Raw genomic sequence first — 20,472 nt, forward strand, 5'->3', positions numbered from 1 at the left:
ACTATTTGGATTTTGTCTTAGCGAGCAGGAATATTTTTTCTAATATTTCTACCTCCAATAACCAAAAACAATATGGCGTCGGAAGGACAAGTGACTAATTTCAAAGTACTGATGCCATATTGATTATTACAGACTTTCGTTAGGTATCTAGAAAGTGCTGGAATAGTAATTAAAAAAACTTATTTGCAAGTGTGTTTAAATAACACAGTGAGCATTTATACCACCCAAAAACGTGTTTTATTGAGATTTTCGAATTTTCAATCTGGTTTTCGGTTAACACCGAGGTTTATGGTTATTCGAGCAACGCGCTCAAATATTCACAAGAAAATGTCGGAAGTTCTTAATGACGCATTTTTGGACCTGCAATTTACACTCTGAGTTGTTAGTATATTGTTAATGTCTACCATTACAAGATGGGTCCTGTAGGTTTGAAAGTGTTAATTTTTTGTCAATCTTACTATCATGACTATAAACATCTATTGAGAATGTCGGGACCTTCTAATAACGGATTTTTGGAGCTGCAATGTACGCTTTGTGTGATGTACAAAAAACGTAAGTATAGTTTTAATGTTTATGATTACAGTGACGGGGTGGGGTTTGCATCACTCCTTTTGATGGGAAAATTATAATTTTCATGTGTAAAATTGACAAAAATCATTTTATGGCAAATAATGTTCTAGCACCCCTTTTTTCTGAGGAACCCAAGCTGCCACCACTCATTTTTCAAAGTAGGTGGATCCACCTGTGCCAGATCTTGAAGGTTTGAAAGTGTTCCATAATACAAAAAATACCAGTTTTATATATTGTAAATTTCGATATGCTGTACACGTGTTTCAAGGAGTAACCTCTCATCAGCAGCATTTAAATCAAATATGTATGACGATCATAATCAAAATATTAGTTATATACAAGAAGTACTCATAACCAAATCTCCAAAACTATCGAAAGAAGAAGCCAAATCCATCATCGGAAGGTTCCACCATATGCAATACAAGGAATGAAGCCTCGGTGTTTTACGTAATTATTTTAAAATTTGGAATAGTGCAATATTTCATCAATAGGATAGATAAAATATGATATTACTCGTGGTCAGACAAGTCTGACTACTGGGTTGGTGAATACCCTCGGGGACCTCAGGTCCACCAGCAGTGGTATCGACCCTGCCATGTATAGTGCTTGTAAATTACATGTATTATTGTGAATAATTTTGATAAAAAAATATTTTTATATATGCTAAGAGTTTTCAAGTTATTCTATATTTTATATACATTGAACTGTTAAATACATGTAAATCCTATATATATATCATATCAAGCTAGAAAATAAATTAACATACGAATCATGGAATTGTTAAATTAATATGATTTCAAAGCAGAAACATAAATAATGTCTGTTTCAAAGGTAAGGATGAAAGGTAATATAATTAAAATTAGATCTTAATTGCCCCCCCCCTCTTTTCTATGTCACATGAAGTTATGCGACAAAGAAAAAAGGTGAGCAATTAAAATCTAATCTTAATTAGCTTGAGATGAAATGAGGCCATGTGGCATATTTAACACATTCAGTAGTTGATCTTGATCTATCAAAAAGAGGGATATCTAGTAAAAAAATTCCTATATATGTTAAAAATGATTTGATAGCATTTTGATTGTATTAGAAATTACCCCATTCTCAAATTTTCAATCATTATCATTGTGGCTGACCTGTGATTTAAATACCATTTATCACACCCCTAGGCCTAGACCTATATTGCATACTGTATATCACACCCCTAGACCTACTGGGTATATGGCATACCCTATATCACACCCCTAGACCTATATGGCATACCATATATCACATCCTTAGACCTACCGGGTATAAAGCATACCATATATCACACCCCTAGACCTATATGGCATACCTTATATCACACCCCTAGACCTATATTGCATACCCTATATCACACCCCTAGACCTATATTGCATACCCTGAATCACAAGTCTAGACCTATATTGCATACTGTACAAAAGTTTATCACACCCTTAAACCTATGTGGCATACTGTATATTACACCCTTAGACCTACATGTATTTCGCATACCCTATATCACACCGCTGGACCATATCGCACCCTTAGTCATACATAATGATATGCACATCATATACTGCATATCACTCCCCTAAACCTACATAAAAATGGCATACTCTATATCACAACCCTAAACCTATATGGCATACCATATATCACGCCCTTAGATCTACCGGGTATATGGCATACCATATATCACATCCTTAGACCTACCGGGTATATAACATATCATACATCACACCCTTAGACCTACCGGGTATATGGCATACCATATATCACACCCCTAGACCTATATGACATATATCACACCCCAAGACCTATAGGCTAAAAACCACTAATTCCACTTTCCATAGGCTTCTATGCTAATTTCACAATATTCAATGGCTTCTCTGGACTTTACCTTAACTTTAACCTGCAGAGGATTATATATCAGCATGATTCTACATATGTCAGCTCACAATCCTCAGAATGGCATGTGGGGTTAGCAGACTTGCAGTGCAGTACTGGTCACCGGAAGTGAAGGGTCTATAAATAGCATTGGAAATCCCAGTGTTTTCACAAGGTAGGGGTATATTTAAAAATCATTATGGAGATTAGGCTTCACATCACAAGAAGCAAAATGCACCTATAAAATGTACAGAAATGTTTTTCCTTTCAGAAACTGTTTAAATTTTTTAAATAAGATAAGAACTTTTTTCACAGCACTATGAGGAACAGGGGTAATTTCTGCGTAGGACTATTTTTACGTACGTTCCAAATGCTCATTGGTTGAATTGGTGGTCTGTAACCTATATTGCATACCCTATATCACATCTCTAGACTTATTTGCATACCCTATATCACACCCCTAGACCTATATTGCATATCTTATATCACACCCTACACAGGACACACTTGAAGTGTAATTAAAATACAATGTATATGTTTTATAGCCCTAAGTAGGTTGACATAGGAGTCTTGTGTTCATAAAGCATGTGATACAGATTTTGGCATGTAATATTCAGTATGGAATGTATATGTTTATCATATCCATATAATATGTAAGTCATAATTGATTATCAATATGGTTCTCTTTAAGTGCATTGTCAAGATGTACATTTAGAATGCAGATCTTAAAGTTAGATACAGGATTTTCATGACACATGAAAGACACATTCAATTAAGTTAGAAATTCTATGTCCATGAAAGTGGATTAAAAATATGATGGATATCAAGGTACCCAAAAGTAGACCTTTCCAAAGAGCTGATTTTCAGGGACATTCATACACGTACAATGTATTGGGTAAGTGATGGTATACATAAGTTTGTTCATATACTTTCAATGTATTCAGTGATTTAAAATTGGGACAATGATAACCAAATCACCTCTATTTTTTCCTGATTTTGCACACAATTATATGTACATGTAAGAATATTTCTCATCAAGAGGAGGTTTCTGTACTTCCTTATGAAGTGGCTAAAATACATGTATATTTTCATGCATTTACATATTGTAACATATTGCAATTATCAAAGGCACTGTTGCCATTTTTTCCTTGATTTCTTTTCAGTGGTAATCCCTTTTAAAGTTTCACGAGATGTATCAAGAAGAAAGCAAAAGAAATGGACTATTTTTGTGCTGGGATACAATTTAGGCATGAAACAAAGTTCATGATTCTCAAGTGCTATAAAAACTACAAATATGAAGTCTGATTTCGTAGCACTTATTTGTTGGCAAAACATAAGAGTTACTTGTATTTAAATATAATGCATATTGGTGAAACAATCATGCAGAAAAAATGAAGGAAATGCACATACATTATTGAAGGCAGACAGGTATAAAACACTCTGCTTAAGTGCAATAATGATTCATCATAAGAAGTGGTACTCATTGGGTATGGGTTCACTAGTAACGTTTTTGTTTTGGAAAGTAGAAAAGATGGTTTATACTCAAATTGCATTTGTTATAAAGAAAGACATAATATTTCCTGTATTCCCTACATCTCTTTATCCTTGACTTTCCATCTTGATTGGAATCTTAAATTGCTAAAATATATGAGGTACAAACAAAGTTTTTTTTTAGTTTAAAGATCTTTAAATTGCATAGTAGTTTTGATAACAAGAGTTTGTATCCTTGTTTGAATTCAAAACTTCCTAGAGAAAGGTAATTATTTATTGTAAAACAGTGTATAGTTTAGACATTTTCAACTCGGGGCCTAATCTAGACAACAATGACAAGGACAAGCTTTAGTAAATTCTTTTTGAAAACTAACAATATTGACATATTTGTTCATTTAATCTATTATAAATCAAAGAGAGCACAAACAAGGAGAAGTTTTTTGCTTTCTTCTCTCTTTAGATTAGGTCCTTGGTCAACCTTGCTCCCCTAGTCCACAGGATTCATTTCTACTTCATGCATCTCCAACCCGATATTTCAAAGTGTGGATTTTTTCTTACTTTGAAAATCCATCTAATATTGATAGTCAGTGATTCATAGTGGAGATAATATTTTTGAAGAAATGCTAGTATAGGTGTAAAGTGTCAAGAAGTTTGAGGACATAAACGTACACAGCCAGAAATACCAAAAACAATAAACGAAGAGAAGATCTATAAATACATTAATAAACAAGCAGTATTGATACGCATTTCATTAAAACAGATGGTTCTCTTTAAAATGACTAAGTTTTTGATCAGTTTATTTAGCTTGCAATTTGGTTACATGAATATTTATGAGGTCTTCCGTGACTCAGTGCCTCAGCACTTTGATTTGGTTCTGCACTTATTTGTAACATGCAATCTTTTTTTAAAATTTCATAAACTATGCATTTTGAAGGATAAAAAAATAACTTAATCCTTTAGGAATCTTAGAGAGAAAAAGCATCATTACAAACTTACATATCTGTCCTTTCAAAGTTCTTCCTTTCATCTGAATAGGGTACATTTGTCGACCTGATGCAGGGAAATAAATACTACTATTTTCCCTATAGCGATTTTCTTGTTTATCCGTCGTCAGATGCGAGTACAATAGTGGCCAAAATGTTGGACAATCGAACAGATACACATGTACATGTAGTTCTAACCGTATTGGCATTACACGGAAGGATGTTGATCAGTCAAGTTTGATTTTATTTGACCTACATGTTCCGTGGTGCATATCAAATCCCTAAGTATTGCATGTGCAGTCACTGCCGCCTGCGACTTTCCATATTGAAACAGTAATGAATCGATGCTAATGAAGATATCACCGTTTCGGGTAACTGTCAGAGATTTTACCAAATGGACAAGTCTTTCAGTTAAAATACTTATAGGGGATACGTGTGAGAAGTGTTCACAACACCTTACGGCTATATACACAGACACGCTGTTTCATTATTTATAGATGCTAATACCTGTTGTTGTACTACATGTAATTACAAGGAATCTTGAAAAAAAAATAAAAGATCAGATGGCGTTTGAATTGCATTGCATTAATACACACGTAGGAAATACATGTAGCATATAAGGTTACACTTTGAAACCTGTCACTTTCAATACATGTATGTATTCAAAGGCCATAAGTGACTGTCTTGTGGAAATTAGTTAATAGGCTATTCTGATCTACATGCTCATGTACATGTACATGTATAGGTGTGTATTAATATGAGGGGCAGGGATTTTTTTCCTTTTTTTTATATTAAAACTTAAATCAGGTATCAACCTAAGAATATTTTTGTAATATCTAGATGGCCCTAGATGGTGACTCTCAAAGGTATAAAAGTTGATTTCATGATGAACCGTGACAGCAACACTATGGTATCGTTCATTAAGCTTGACTTTAGTCCTGGGCGATTTTTCTTGTATGATTCCGCTCCCGCTACCATGGGTTCTCGCCAAACTTGAAACAGAGAAGAATAATACGACTCGCCTTGTCTCGTCGTCTGTCATACTTATTCATACGACAAGGAAAGAAAAATTAAATTTCAATTCACTAAATGAATTTTAGACAGGTAATAAGGATAACATTTGGCATTTCATTCTTGAAATTCAGATCTTAACAATCGGATTCAAACAAATAACAACACACGTTAGAACCAAACTTTCCTTTTATAGAACAGATAGAAATAACATAATAAGGGATAGAAAGACGCTCACTTAAAAAAAAATAGCTGTCATTTCTCAATTTACTTTGATGGAGAATGTCGTTAATAGAATAAAAAAGGGGCATTACATGTACCAATGTGAATACACAATTTCTATGGCTTTGATCAGTATTTTGAAAGAAAAAATACAATGACTTTCTCGTTTCTCCTTTACATGTAAGCACTGTGGGTATTTTTGATGAAATGAACATAATTCTTTTATCAAAACTGACATTTCCTTTCCATTCATATACATGTTCATGATTGTATTCAAGGTAATCTAGCAGAAAGTCAATGGAGGAAAATGCGCGAGCCGCGTGTTATTTGTTCTCGATTCATTTATCTATTCTATTTAATAACGTATAGGGAAAACGGTAGTATTTATTTTCCCATAGCCAACAGTACTAACCATTTCAATTTCTCCAGTAATTTCTAATTAAAACTAGGACTCAAAAAACATTTTTGTTGTAGTGCTTTCATTCAGAGATCGAAAAATCACCATGGGAATAAAGGTTGACCATCTTTTTTTCATCCACCATCCAAACTTTGAAGGTACCGGGAGTTTTGCATTTTTGTCAAGGAAGGCTATTCATAGAATTTATGGAACCGCCTAAATATCCCGCGGTCTGTTATCTCTGCCCTCCCCCTTTTCAACCTTTCAAATTTGCGTTAGTATATCGCTCCGCCGCCGATCAATATGTGATGCTTCATTTTTTGTAAGAGATGGAAGTATTATGACACCAAAACTTTTGTAATATTTGTTGAATTGCAATATTTCTATGATTATATGCTTATTTTAAACTATTTGAATTTTGTCTTAGCGAGCAGGAATATTTTTTTCTAACTGACCTGCCGCAGGTCAAACACGGTACCTCCAATAACCGAAAACAATATGGCATCGGAAGGACAAGTGACTAATTTCAAAGTACTGACGCCACATTGATTATTACAGACTTTCGTTAGGTATCTAGAAAGTGCTGGAATAGTAATAAAAAAAACTTATTTGCAAGTGTGTTTAAATAACACAGTGAGCAATTATACCACCCCAAAAACGTATTTTATTGAGATTTTCGAATTTTTCAATCTGGTTTTCAGTGAACACCGGAGTTTATGCACAAGAAGATGTCGGAAGTTTTTATGCTGTACACGTGTTTCATGGAGTAAACTCCCATCAGTAGCATTGAAATCAAATATGTAGGAAGATCATAATCAAAATATTAGTTGTATACAAGAAGTACTCATAACCAAAACTATCGAAAGAGGAAGCCAAATCCATCACAGAGAGGTTCTACCATATGCAATGCAAGGAATGATGCATCGGTGTTTTACGTAATTATTTTAAAATTTGGAATACTGCAGGTATTATTGTGAACAATTCTGATAAAAAATATTTTTATATATGCTAAGAGTTTTCAAGTTGTTCTATATTTTATGTACATTGTACTGTTAAATACATGTAAATCCTATATATATATCATATCAAACTAGAAAATAAATTAACATACGAATCATGGAATTGTTAAATTAATGATTTCAAAGCAGAAACATAAATAATGCCTGTTTCAAAGGTAAGAATGAAAGGTAATATAATTAAAATTAGATCTTAATTGCCCCCCTCTTTTCTATGTCACATGAATTTATGCAACAAAGAAAAAGGGTGAGCATTTAAAATCTAATCTTAATTAGCTTGAGATGAAATGAGGCCATGTGGCATATTTAACACATTCAGTAGTTGATCTTGATCTATCAAAAAGAGGGATATCTAGTAAAAAAATTTCCTATATATGTTAAAAATAATTTGATAACATTTTGATTGTATTAGAAATTACCCCATTCTCAAATTTTCAATCATTATCATTGTGGCTGACCTGTGATTTAAATACCATTTATCACACCCCTAGGCCTAGACCTATATCGCATACTGTATATCACACCCCTAGACCTACTGGGTATACGGCATACCCTATATCACACCCCTAGACCTATATGGCATACCGTATATCACACCCTTAGACCTACCGGGTATATAGCATACCATATATCACACCCCTAGACCTATATGGTATACCCTATATCACACCCCTAGACCTATATTGCATACCCTATATCACACCCCTAGACCTATATCGCATACCCTGAATCACAAGTCTAGACCTATACTGCATACTGTACAAATGTTTATCACACCCCTAAACCTATGTGGCATACTGTATATAACACCCTTACACCTACATGTATTTCGCATACCCTATATCACACCGCTGGACTATATCGCACCCTTAGTCATACATAATGATATGCACATCATATACTGCATACCACTCCCCTAGACCTACATAAATATGGCATACTCTATATCACAACCCTAGACCTATATGGCATACCATATATCACACCCTTAGACCTACCGGGTATATAACATATCATACATCACACCCTTAGACCTACCGGGTATATGGCATTTCACATATATCACACTCCTAGACCTATATGGCATACCATATATCACATCCTTAGACCTACCGGGTATATAACATATCATACATCACACCCTTAGACCTACCGGGTATATGGCATACCATATATCACACCCCTAGACTTGTATGGCATATATCACACCCCAAGACCAATATTGCATACCCTATATCACATCTCTAGACTTATTTGCATACCCTATATCACATCCCTAGACCTATATTGCATATCTTAAATCACACCCTACACATGACACACTTGAAGTGTAATTAAAATACAATGTATATGTTTTATAGCCCTAAGTGGGTTGACATAGGAGTCTTGTGTTCATACAGCATGTGATACCCGATTTTGGCATGTAATATTCAGTATGGAATGTATATGTTTATCATATCCATATAATATGTAAGTCATAATTGATTATCAATATGATTCTCTTTAAGTGCATTGTCAAGATGTACATTTAGAATGCAGATCTTAAAGTTAGATACAGGATTTTCATGACACATGAAAGACACATTCAATTAAGTTAGAAATTCTATGTCCATGAAAGTGGATTAAAAATATGATGGATATCAAGGTACCCAAAAGTAGACCTTTCCAAAGAGCTGATTTTCAGGGACATTCATACACGTACAATGTATTGGGTAAGTGATGGTATACATAAGTTTGTTCATATACTTTCAATGTACTCAGTGATTTAAAATTGGGACAATGATAACCAAATCACGTCCATTTTTGCCTGATTTTGCACACAATTATATGTACATGTAAGAATATTTCTCATCAAGAGGAGGTTTCTGTACTTCCTTATGAAGTGGCTAAAATACATGTATATTTTCATGCATTTACACATTGTAACATGTTGCAATTATCAAAGGCACTGTTGCCATTTTTTCCTTGATTTCTTTTCAGTGGTAATCCCTTTTAAAGTTTCACTAGATGTATCAAGAAGAAAGCAAAAGCAAAATGGACTATTTTTGTGCTGGGACACTATTTAGGCATGAAACAAAGTTCATGATTCTCAAGTGCTGGTACATGTCAACATCTCTTAATAAAAACTACAAATATGAAGTCTGATTTCGTAGCACTTATTTGTTGACAACACATAAGAGTTACTTGTATTTAAATATAATGCATATTGGTGAAACAATCATGCAGAAAAAATATGAAAGAAATGCACATACATTATTGAAGGCAGACAGGTATAAAACACTGCTTAAGTGCAATAATGATTCATCATAAAAAGTGGTACTCATGGGGTATGGGTTCACTATTAACGTTTTTGTTTTGGAGAGCAGAAAAGATGGATTTATATTCAAATTGCATTTGTTATAAAGAAAGACATAATATTTCCTGTATTCACTACATCTCTTTATCCTTGACTTTCCATCTTGATTGGAATCTTAAATTGCTAAAATATATGAGGTACAAACAAAGTTTTTTTTTAGTTTAAAGATCTTTAAATTGCATAGTAGTTTTGATAACAAGAGTTTGTATCCTTGTTTAAATTGAAAAATTCCTAGAGAAAGGTAATTATTTATTGTAAAACAGTGCATAGTTTAGACATTTTCAACTCGGGGCCTAATCTAGACAACAATGACAAGGACAAGCTTTAGTAAATTCTTTTTGAAAACTAACAATATTGACATATTTGTTCATTTAATCTATTATAAATCAAAGAGAGCACAAACAAGGAGAAGTTTTTTGCTTTCTTCTCTCTTTAGATTAGGTCCTTGGTCAACCTTGCTCCCCTAGTCCACAGGATTCATTTCTACTTCATGCATCTCCAACCTGATATTTCAAAGTGTGGATTTTTTCTTACTTTGAAAATCCATCTAATATTGATAGTCAGTGATTCATAGTGGAGATAATATTTTTGAAGAAATGCTGGTATAGGTGTAAAGTGTCAAGAAGTTTGAGGACATAAACGTACACAACCAGAAATACCAAAAACAATAAAAGAAGAGAAGATCTATAAATACATTAATAAACAAGCAGTATTGATACGCATTTCATTAAAACAGAAGGTTCTCTTTAAAATGACTAAGTTTTTGATCAGTTTATTTAGCTTGCAATTTGGTTACATGAATATTTATGAAGTCTTCCGTGACTCATGAGCACATCTTTGTTTCAATAACTGTTAATAACAGGTAACACAAGTAAGAGTAGAACAGATTACTTTTCACCTGGCTGCCACATGGTAACATTTTTATTGTAATCGTGAAACTTGGTACACATATTCAGTTAATTTCATATGTCACTTAAACGGGTTCATGATGTTTCATCCTGGTCGCTATGTCTAAAACAATGTATAACATTTTAAATTTGCATGCACATGTATGCCTTAAAAACAATATCTTACTTGTTCGAGAAAGCAGCCGGAGTACAAATTTGCTTTTAAAAGACTTTGCAAAGGATTTGTTGTAACTTTTTTGAGATTACAAAAAGTTGTATGAGAGCAATATGGAACCCATTAAAGATCAAAATGTCGTAAGTCAACGTTTTGGTTTGGTATAAAAAGGATCTAGAAATATAACTTCGATATCTGTACCGTGCTGGTAAAATAAATTTCGACTTTCAGCAAGAAAGTATATAGAATAAAAAAGTTAAAAATATTTTTGTAAAATCGTCTTAACCTCATATACGACATATTGGAAGCCCAGTGACGATATGATCAATTTATAGGATAACTATATAGAAGATATAAAAGATGCCCGCGAAATCGCGGTCGATTGAGCAAAGTGTGGACACAGTAGTCATTTGACGAATCCAAACAATCGTTGTAAAGGATCTTCGATCATCTAACATATATCAATGGTGTACAGCTTTGTTCAAATTGATTTAGTGGTTTTAGAGGAGTTGACCATTAACCTTTCAGAAGACTTGGTTTTCTCATATTTGGTTTGACTCAGATTCGTTTTAACGCATGTAAGCGAATTTTTTTTTTTTCATTCATATTTTTTTTCTTTTTTAACTATCTTTACCAATATTTTCTAAAAAGTCTAGATTGAAATGTTTTGAACAACCAAAGAGAAAAGAAACCAAGCCCCCCCCCCCCTTACCCGGAAGTTAAATGGTGTGTCCTTAAGCAAAGTTTCATATCTTCATGCCAATGAACTTTCTTAAAAAAAACCGGTTTAATCTTGGACTGAAAAGCTGTTTTATTGGTCTCAGATTTAATTTGACCCAGGAGACGACGACACCGACAAACTCAAGCACATTTAGCTTGCTTGCAATAAACAATCTTACTGCTCCAGAAATGCGTTGCGTCAATGATGTATTTTTGTAGCGATCGATTAATTCAAGATTAGCAGTCTCTACCAGTAACCCTGGTGCTATTAGCTGGTTATCTCGAGGCTTCGTCCAAGTTTTCACTCCATGGCCACTGGGCAGCAACAGAGTAACCTTAGTTGTTATTTTATCAAGAATTCTGCTTATCTGCACGTTATAGGGTCCTTCTTCGTCTGGTTTGGGGGTGTTAACGTTGTTTCATTGTTGAAGACCCTCATACAACATCATGACGCAGAACAGGCATTAAAGCCCCGTTCTTTGATATCGGTTATTTCCAATGTATTGTGCGAGTTTTTTTTCAGGCTCACATTCAATACGTAACCACCCTTTTATACGTATATACAAATATGTGATCAATCCCCAAACTGGGACTTTTTCCGTCGTAATATTTTAATGGTTCAATATGCGAAAAAAAGTCGAAAGGAGAATTCCCTGTTAATTATCAAAGCATTACGCCCAAGAATGCTATTTAAGCGTCCTCTGAAGAAAATGACATTTCTTTAAGTAAAAATGCGTAAATATTTCTTACTGTAAGAGGAACACAAAAAACAAAAAAAAAAAACAAAAACAAAAAAAAACGATATTTTTTTCATTAATGAACAAAGTATTAACTATACATAGTCTCAACAAGTTTCAATACTAAATGTAAACCAAGATATATATCGACTATCCACAAGGCTGGTTTCAAGTTAGAACGAGCGAAATTGAGTAAATCATAAATATAATATAAGGATTATGTTGTTTTTTTTTTTCAAATAGGTGGAACTGCATTCATCAGTTTATCGTCATTACTCAAGTTGTGTAACTCTTCAAGGGTTTTAGTTTTTGTCAAGGAAGTCTATTTATAGACTGAACTTGACTTAAAGATCGTCGGCAACCAAATTACGTAACCAAGGTAGACATTTCAACATATAACTACCAAAATAACACTCCGCGGGTTATTCTCCTTGCAAAGTTTGCGTTAAGATATCGCTCCGCCGCCGACCATACTCCATGTCAAATATGTGATGTTTACTTTACGTACGACATGGGCGTGTAACGATATTAAGGCTATTTAATATGTGTAGAACTTTCAATGATTATATGATATTAACTATTTTGACTCAGAGAGCTGGACTATTTTGTCAAATTGACCCGAACATTCGCAGAGAGGAAAGCTCAATCGAGATTTGCAAATTTATTTATCTCGATCTGATCCTTTTAATGAAGATGTCGGGAGCTTCTAATGACGGATTTTCGGTGATGCAATATAACCTTTTTGTGTAGTAAGTATAGATTACAGTGGCGGATCAAGGGGAGGGTGCATTGGATTGGCACCCCTCCTTTTATTGGAAAATTTCATGTGTGGTTAATTTGATCCCAAGAATTTTACTTCTGTATATAAAATGCAAGCACTGTGTACATATATGTTAATTACTACATGTACTTGTACATAAATAATATAAAATGGTAAACACACATGTAGGACACAAAGAAGTTTTTAAAATAGAAAATAAACATAATTGTTAAATTATTATGATTTCAAAGCAGAGACATAAACAATGTCTTTGTTTCAACTGTAGGCAATCTTGAACTATCGAAAAGGAGGGGTATCCAGTGAAATAAAGTAATGTCCTTGGGATGCGAGTGGACACATGAGCCATGACATTACACATACACTTGTACATGTACATGTTCCGAAAATCCAAACTTCTACACTGACCATATACCTTTATCGCATACCCTATATCACGCCCATAGACCTATATCGCATACCCTATATCACACACCTACATCTGTATCACTTACCGTATAGCACACCCCTAGACATATCTCATACTGTATGTTACACTCCTAGACTTATATTGCATTCTATATCACACCCCTTGACCTATATTGCATTCTATATCACACCCCTAGACCTTTATTGCCTTCTGTATTTCACACCCCTAGACCAATATCGCATACCATATATCACACCCCCAAACCCATTTCATATAAAAATAAATATGTAATTTCATATTGGCCCTGTTATAGGTTTTGGTCCATCATATTGGCCTCGACAGCCGTATTGGGACCAATACGACTTCCTCGACCAATATGATCAGGGGCGTAGCTAGGCCTGTTTTATTTGTACACAAAATTACGGCGAGGGGTCTTGGGGGGTCGCTCAAGGCCCCCAGTGAGTCATTGCATAAAACCTTTATTTCATCTTTAAAATGTGTGTTTTTATTTTTGTTACTTTTTCCGAAAGTACGCAACTGCGTATTTGCGTATAGGCAGCTACGCCCCTGATGACAGACCTCAATCCTATAACAGGGCCAATATGAAATTACATATTTATTAACATATAATATAGCACACCCACAAACATGTATTGCATACCTTATATCACACGCCTAGACCTATATCGCATACTGTATATCACACCCATGGACCTATATCACATTCTCTAAATCACACCCATAGACCTATATGGCATACCCTATATCACACCCCTAGACATATATATTGCATATCACATATTACACCTTGCACAGAACACAACTGAAGTACATTTTGTATAGATAAAATATAAAAAAGAATGAACATGACATGCAAAAATCTGTTTGATATGCAGAATCAATCCTCGACCTATAGCACCCCGAGGGCCAGTGGCCCTGGAGTTGATATAGGAGTCTCCTGTTGATACTGCACGTGATACAGATTTTTGCATGCACTATTCGGTATGGAATTTAAAGAAATAGTAATACCATGTACATGTGTATTATATCCATGTAAGTCATAACTGATTATCAAAATGGTTCTTTTTAGTATATTGTCAAGATATACCAGATACATTTATTTAGAATGCAGATCATAAAGTGAGAAACAAGATTTTCATGACACAAGACAGACACAGTTATGTTAGAAATTCTGTGACCATGAAAGTGCATTGAAAATGTGTTGGATATCAAGGCTACCGAAACAGACCTTTTCTCAGAGCTGATATTCATGGACATTCTTACATGTACAATGTACTAGGTAAGTGTTGAAGGTATACATTATTTATTCATATACTTTGTATGTACACTGGTATTTAAAATTTCCAAATCTGGTGATAGGTATACTGTTTTTATTGCTTGAACAGTGTAGTCATATTTCTACAATAGCATGTCTGAACAAGAAATTTGCACTGAAAACTACAAAAATACATGTGCATGTACTATAAATAGAAATACAAATACTAGAAATACAAGGACAAGTTTAAAATTTTAACTAATACTTAAACATTGAACATGATGAAATATTTACAATGTTTTTATAGAAACTCACGTGTCCTGTGGTTCTTCTATGTCATCTGCTACTCTGTGGTTAACATCGAAGCTGGTATCTATAGGGTTGTCTACATGGGAGAAGCCCGAAAGCAATATCCTTAGCAAGCTTTCCTTTTTCTGTATTTAGAAGGTTTTTGTCTGGTAAATGAAATGATTTTTAAACTCATCACTTCAAACCACTTTTTTATGATCTATCTGGTTATGAGGGGATGTTGTTTTAACAATGACAGGTGAAAAGTAACCTGTTCTACTCTTACTTATATGTATGTTACCTGTTATTAATAGTTATTGAAACAAATATGTGCTCATGAATTAAGCTGTACATTTTTGTAAAGTTTGTTATGTTATTTCAGATAAATTTGAGTTATTTTAGAGAAAGAAATGTTTATTTTTTCTTAATTTAAATACAGCTGATAGAGATATTAAAGAATAAAATCTAAGAACACTGAAATATAGTAGATATATACTGTATTAACATTTTTAATGTAGGACAAAAAAAAAACTATGCATAATGACAGAAATATTGTTTGCAAATTTTCAATGGACCAGTATTGATCACTTTGGGAATATTAACCTGGTGGTTTAAAAACCAGTAAAATCCTGGTACTGTTATAACCACCCAACCTTTATTTTTGCCTGATTTGCACGAAATTATATGTACATGTAACAATATTTCCCAACAATAGGAGGTTTCCCCATATCATATAGTTAAAATACATGTATATTTTCATGAATTTACATTGTAACATTTTGCATATATCAGACACTGTTATAATTTTTTCCTTGATTTCTTTTCAGTGGTTATCACATAGAAGTTTCACTATGTGAAGTGAGAAGAAAGCAAATGTAAAACAGACCATTTCTGTGCTATTGAAGCATGAAACAAAGTTCATGATTCTCAAGTTTGGTACATGTATGTGTAGCATGAAGCAGCTGTAAATGTATATGTCTATATCTCTTAATAAAAAAATATGAAAAAAAACATTAGCACTTATGTATTTGCAAAATATAAGTGAATTGTAATCTTATACATATTTGTGAAACAATCATGCAGAAAAAAATGAAAGAAATGCACATCCATTAGTGAAGGCAGACAGGTTTAAAACACTCAAAAATAGTGATTCATCATAAAAAAGTGGTACTCATGAGGTATGGGTTCACTAGTAACTTTGTTTGCTTTGGAGAGAAAAAAAAGATGGATTTATACTCAAAGTGCATATGTGATTAAGACATCATATTCCATGTATTCACCAAATACCATTGACTTTCCAACTTAATTGGAATCTTAAATTGTTCAAATATGAGCTACAAAGTTGTTTTTAGTTTAATGATCTTTAAACTGCATAGTAATTTTAAGAAGAGTTTTTATCCTTGTTTGAACTGAAAAGTTCCTAGAGAAAGGTAATCATTTGTTGTACATACCATAGCCTAATCTAGAAAACAATGACTAGGACAAATTTTAGTTTTAATTTATTACAAAAAAATTCTAAATCAAAGTGAGCACAAGTAAGGAAAAGTTTTTTACTCATTTCTCCCTTGATATTGGGCCTTTGGTCAACTTCCTCCAGTATACAGGATTCATTTCTACTTTGTGCATCTCCAATCCCAAATTTCAAGATGTGGGGCCAATATTACTTCGAAAATTCATCGCATATTGATAGTCAGTGATTCTCAGTGGAATTTATATTTTGTAAGAAATGCTGTTTTAAGTATTAGGAAATTCGAGGACACCAACGTACGTGTACAGCCAGGAATACCAAAAGCAATAATACAAAAGAAGACCCAAAGTATATATTGATAAACGGACTGTATAAATATACACTGCGTTAAAAAAATGGTTATTCTTTAAAAGGACTAAGTTTTGATCGGTTTATTTAGCTTACAATTTGGTTACATGAGTATTTTTTATTACTTTGGGGGTCTTCCTTGACTCAGTGCCTCAGCACTTTGATTATTTACATTTCTATCTGCTCCATGTTGAGATCTTGCAGAGGCTACCGGTTGTCCTGCTGAAATCTTTTTTAAAAACTTCTTAAAACCGATCAGTCATCACATGGGGCGGATGCGAGAGCGGATAGGTTGTACCTAAAAATAAATTCAGCATGAAATCTAAATTTTCCACAAATACTACCCCTCACTTCATTTTTTTTTTAGCATTTTAAGGCTGATCTAGGATTTTAGATTAAGGATGCGGTTAAAATTTGCCGAGCGGAGCGAGACGAAAAATTTGTTTAGGTTATTTTTTTTGAAATATTGTTCTTGAGTGCAATGTAGATATCTTTTGAGGAAAAATTCGCGAGAAATAAAAGTTTCAACCTAAAACCGCATAAATCTACCCCTGACAACCTATGTTTTGCAATTATTTATTTATTTATTAATTTTTTTTTTGGGGGGGTGGGGGTGGGGGTGGGGGGTCCTTCGTCCCTGTACTCTGTTTCGGAGATTGGGGGCGCATGCCCGCCACGCTACCGCCTGAATTCGCCCCTGCATTTAATTCTATATACCCCCGACCTGAAATCAAGGATCGGCCCCAGATTTAAAAAAAAAATAAAATGACAAAAACGAACGCACGTTTTGTCAAAGTATGACTTTTCCATTCATAAATATAGCCAATTTACCCTTTCGCGGATGATTTCAATGACGTCATTTGACGTTTTTGTGCGTTTCACGAGAGGAACAATGGCGGTGATCTGATCGTTATTGGAGATAGTGATCTATTTCAAGTTATACAAACCCCCATGAAGATGAGTTTTTCGAAAGTGTTCTTTCTTGGCAGTTTTTTCAGTAAGTTGAGTGTAATTTGCTATACAGAACATACAGGCTAGCGGCCAACACCTGAAGAATTTAACTTTAGTGTACCCAAAGACTATAATCATTTGAAAAGAAAATATCTCAACTTGCATATTAGAAATGTCGTCATAATTGGATATGGTCACGAAGGCAAATATTTGAGGTCTAAGGTCAGAACACGAAAATTTGGTACGAAAATAATTTTCCAATGAAGTGCACCTGTGGTTCCCGTGAATTAAATCTGAAAAACAATCGCATGGCTTTTATGAAAAAGAAACGGTAAATTGGAATCCTGAATATAGGGATGGTTTTAAAATACAGGGGATATAACTAAAAAATAAGCTAAAATGCAAGCTACATCTATTCCAAGCATAATGCAATTTATATGAAGACAATATGATAAATATTAACAAAATTACGAATGTTTTTGTAGACCATTGTCTCTCTTTTTCTTCAGCATCGATTCCCTAAAATATGTCCCAAACACTCAAAATATTGAAAAAAATATTTAAAAATGTTACAATTAATTTCCTAAAACTTTAACAAGTTCAAAGTATTAAGAAACAATAACTGTTCATTTTTAAATAGTTTTTAAGGCTAGTAAATCAAAATAAGCTGCCTGATAGAAGCAAAATAAGGGAAAGACAACTAAAAAATTCCACTATTTTTGTGGAAAGTTTATATTTGGTCTCCATTAAGCATGTAATAATCCACAACAAGATTCCAGATAAAAATAATAGATGTTAAATGCAAGCAAAGACTCTGTCCATCATTATGCATATCAATTAAAGCCTATATCACTAAAAAAAGACAAAATTAAGGTAGATTTTGAAGTCATATCCTCTTTAATTTTTGTTGAACCTAGAAGGGCATTGAGTCGACGAACCAAATATATACATGTAATGTCCAGAATTGTTAGTATATTGTAGTTCCTCCAAGTTTAATAACTTATAGCTTAAAGTGTTTGTTTCAAAGAGGTTTTTTGCTTTCCAAACATAACATTAACATTAAATAAAAGCAAAATCAAGGGGAGGCAATTGTAGACGTAAAAATAAAGGGAAAATAAAAATCAAATTAAAAACATGTTCCTACAGTAAATTGTCAGCTTCAGTGTCCATAGTATTCACAATATTTTTAAGATATTTTACACATAACTGAATTCATTTTTTGTATCAGGTTTTAACTTTCAAATATATAAAGAACAGAATATTTTATTCTATTCATTTCACACATTTTACGCAAAAAGTCAGAAATTTAGTTTCTTTTTCAAGATATTTTGTAACATAGTTTCTGTTTGGTTTACACAATGTTCTCTGTGAACAGCATATCCTAACTGTATATGACTTACCACTTTGTCTTCTGTGTTTTGTTTTGTGATTAGTAGTACTGGTAATTACTTCTCAAGTGTGTCCTGAAATAGATTAATAAATCATAATTTATCTTGGTGGTGGTTTTCATCTATATATAATTCAAACTTTAACTCTTGCAGATATCTATTTAACAAATACTTTTATGGAACAGCTTATTTTGAAACAAATTTATTAGATACTTCTGAAATTTAATTTTAAACCTAATTTATGATGTAGATAAAATTCTTAATGCAACTTTATCTAATATTGAAATGAAATGCTCATTGAAGTGTAATAATTTAGCTGTATATATTTCATATGAAACAGGACTAAATTTCAGGCTCATATTGATTCAATATGATAAAAAGATGATGGACAATGTTTACATCCCCTCTTCCCCCCACAACAGAACAAAACAAATTAAAGAGAACAGAAAACAACCAAGCATAAATGAGCAAATCAGACTTTCAGTGTGACAGAGGTACAAGATATTTCAAAAAACGAATACCTAATGTCAACAAAACTATGCCCAAGTGTGAATGGTAAATTATCAGACAGTAATCTTATGTACTGTTTAGCATGTCGTATCTAGCATAATGTTGAATCCATATCAACTCTGGTGTTGGTGTTCATACCATAGGAGCTATAATGGACGCAGGCAGTTAGCCCCTATATCCACATCTTCTTCCGCTACAATTTCTATTGCATCGTCACTTTTGGGTTGACTGTTTAATTTCAAGTCCTAGGTGTGGTCGAATATCACCTCCTGATTTTCCCAGTAATTGTCCAATCCAATCTCAAAATGGATTGGTTTTTAGCATTAACCACTTTTCTGGGAGACAGTTCCAATAATCTACCACCCTGTTTGTAAATGAGTGTTTTCATAAGTTCAGCCTACAGAATCTCTTTTTTAGTTTTTTTGCTATGGCCCCATGCGGTTCCATTACTCTTTCTTCTGGATTTGGCACTTCAACAGTCTTGGCCCATTGGACAATGGCATACTACTTTTATTTGTATGTACTGTTTTAAAAACAGTTAATAAGTCAGGCAGTAAATATGTTCAACTAATAACAAAACAACAAAGCAACAAGAGGCTCACAG

The 20,472-nt window shown here is 33.5% G+C and overlaps 1 protein-coding gene and 1 long non-coding RNA gene across 2 annotated transcripts in view; both read left to right on the top strand.

Moving 5' to 3' along the window:
* The first annotated feature begins 14,036 nt into the window (after window positions 1–14,036).
* On the top strand, window positions 14,037–16,162 carry LOC148601883 (uncharacterized). Its single transcript, XR_015917168.1, has 3 exons — window positions 14,037–14,939; window positions 15,223–15,373; window positions 16,031–16,162. It is a non-coding gene; the product is annotated as an uncharacterized LOC148601883 (long non-coding RNA).
* A 1,713-nt stretch (window positions 16,163–17,875) lies between these two features.
* LOC148601884 (uncharacterized) overlaps window positions 17,876–20,472 on the top strand; it is a 202,798-nt gene continuing 200,201 nt past the window's right edge. Inside the window, exon 1 of the mRNA XM_088554708.1 lies at window positions 17,876–18,016. Within this exon, the coding sequence (XP_088410834.1) occupies window positions 17,971–18,016 (46 nt within the window). The 5' untranslated portion in view covers window positions 17,876–17,970. The remainder of the gene's footprint in view (window positions 18,017–20,472) is intronic.

The sequence above is a fragment of the Perna viridis genome, chromosome 12, assembly GCF_037379345.1.
Source record: "Perna viridis isolate PV_CMFRI_1.1 ecotype Kerala chromosome 12, ASM3737934v1, whole genome shotgun sequence".
NCBI lineage: Eukaryota > Metazoa > Mollusca > Bivalvia > Mytilida > Mytilidae > Perna > Perna viridis.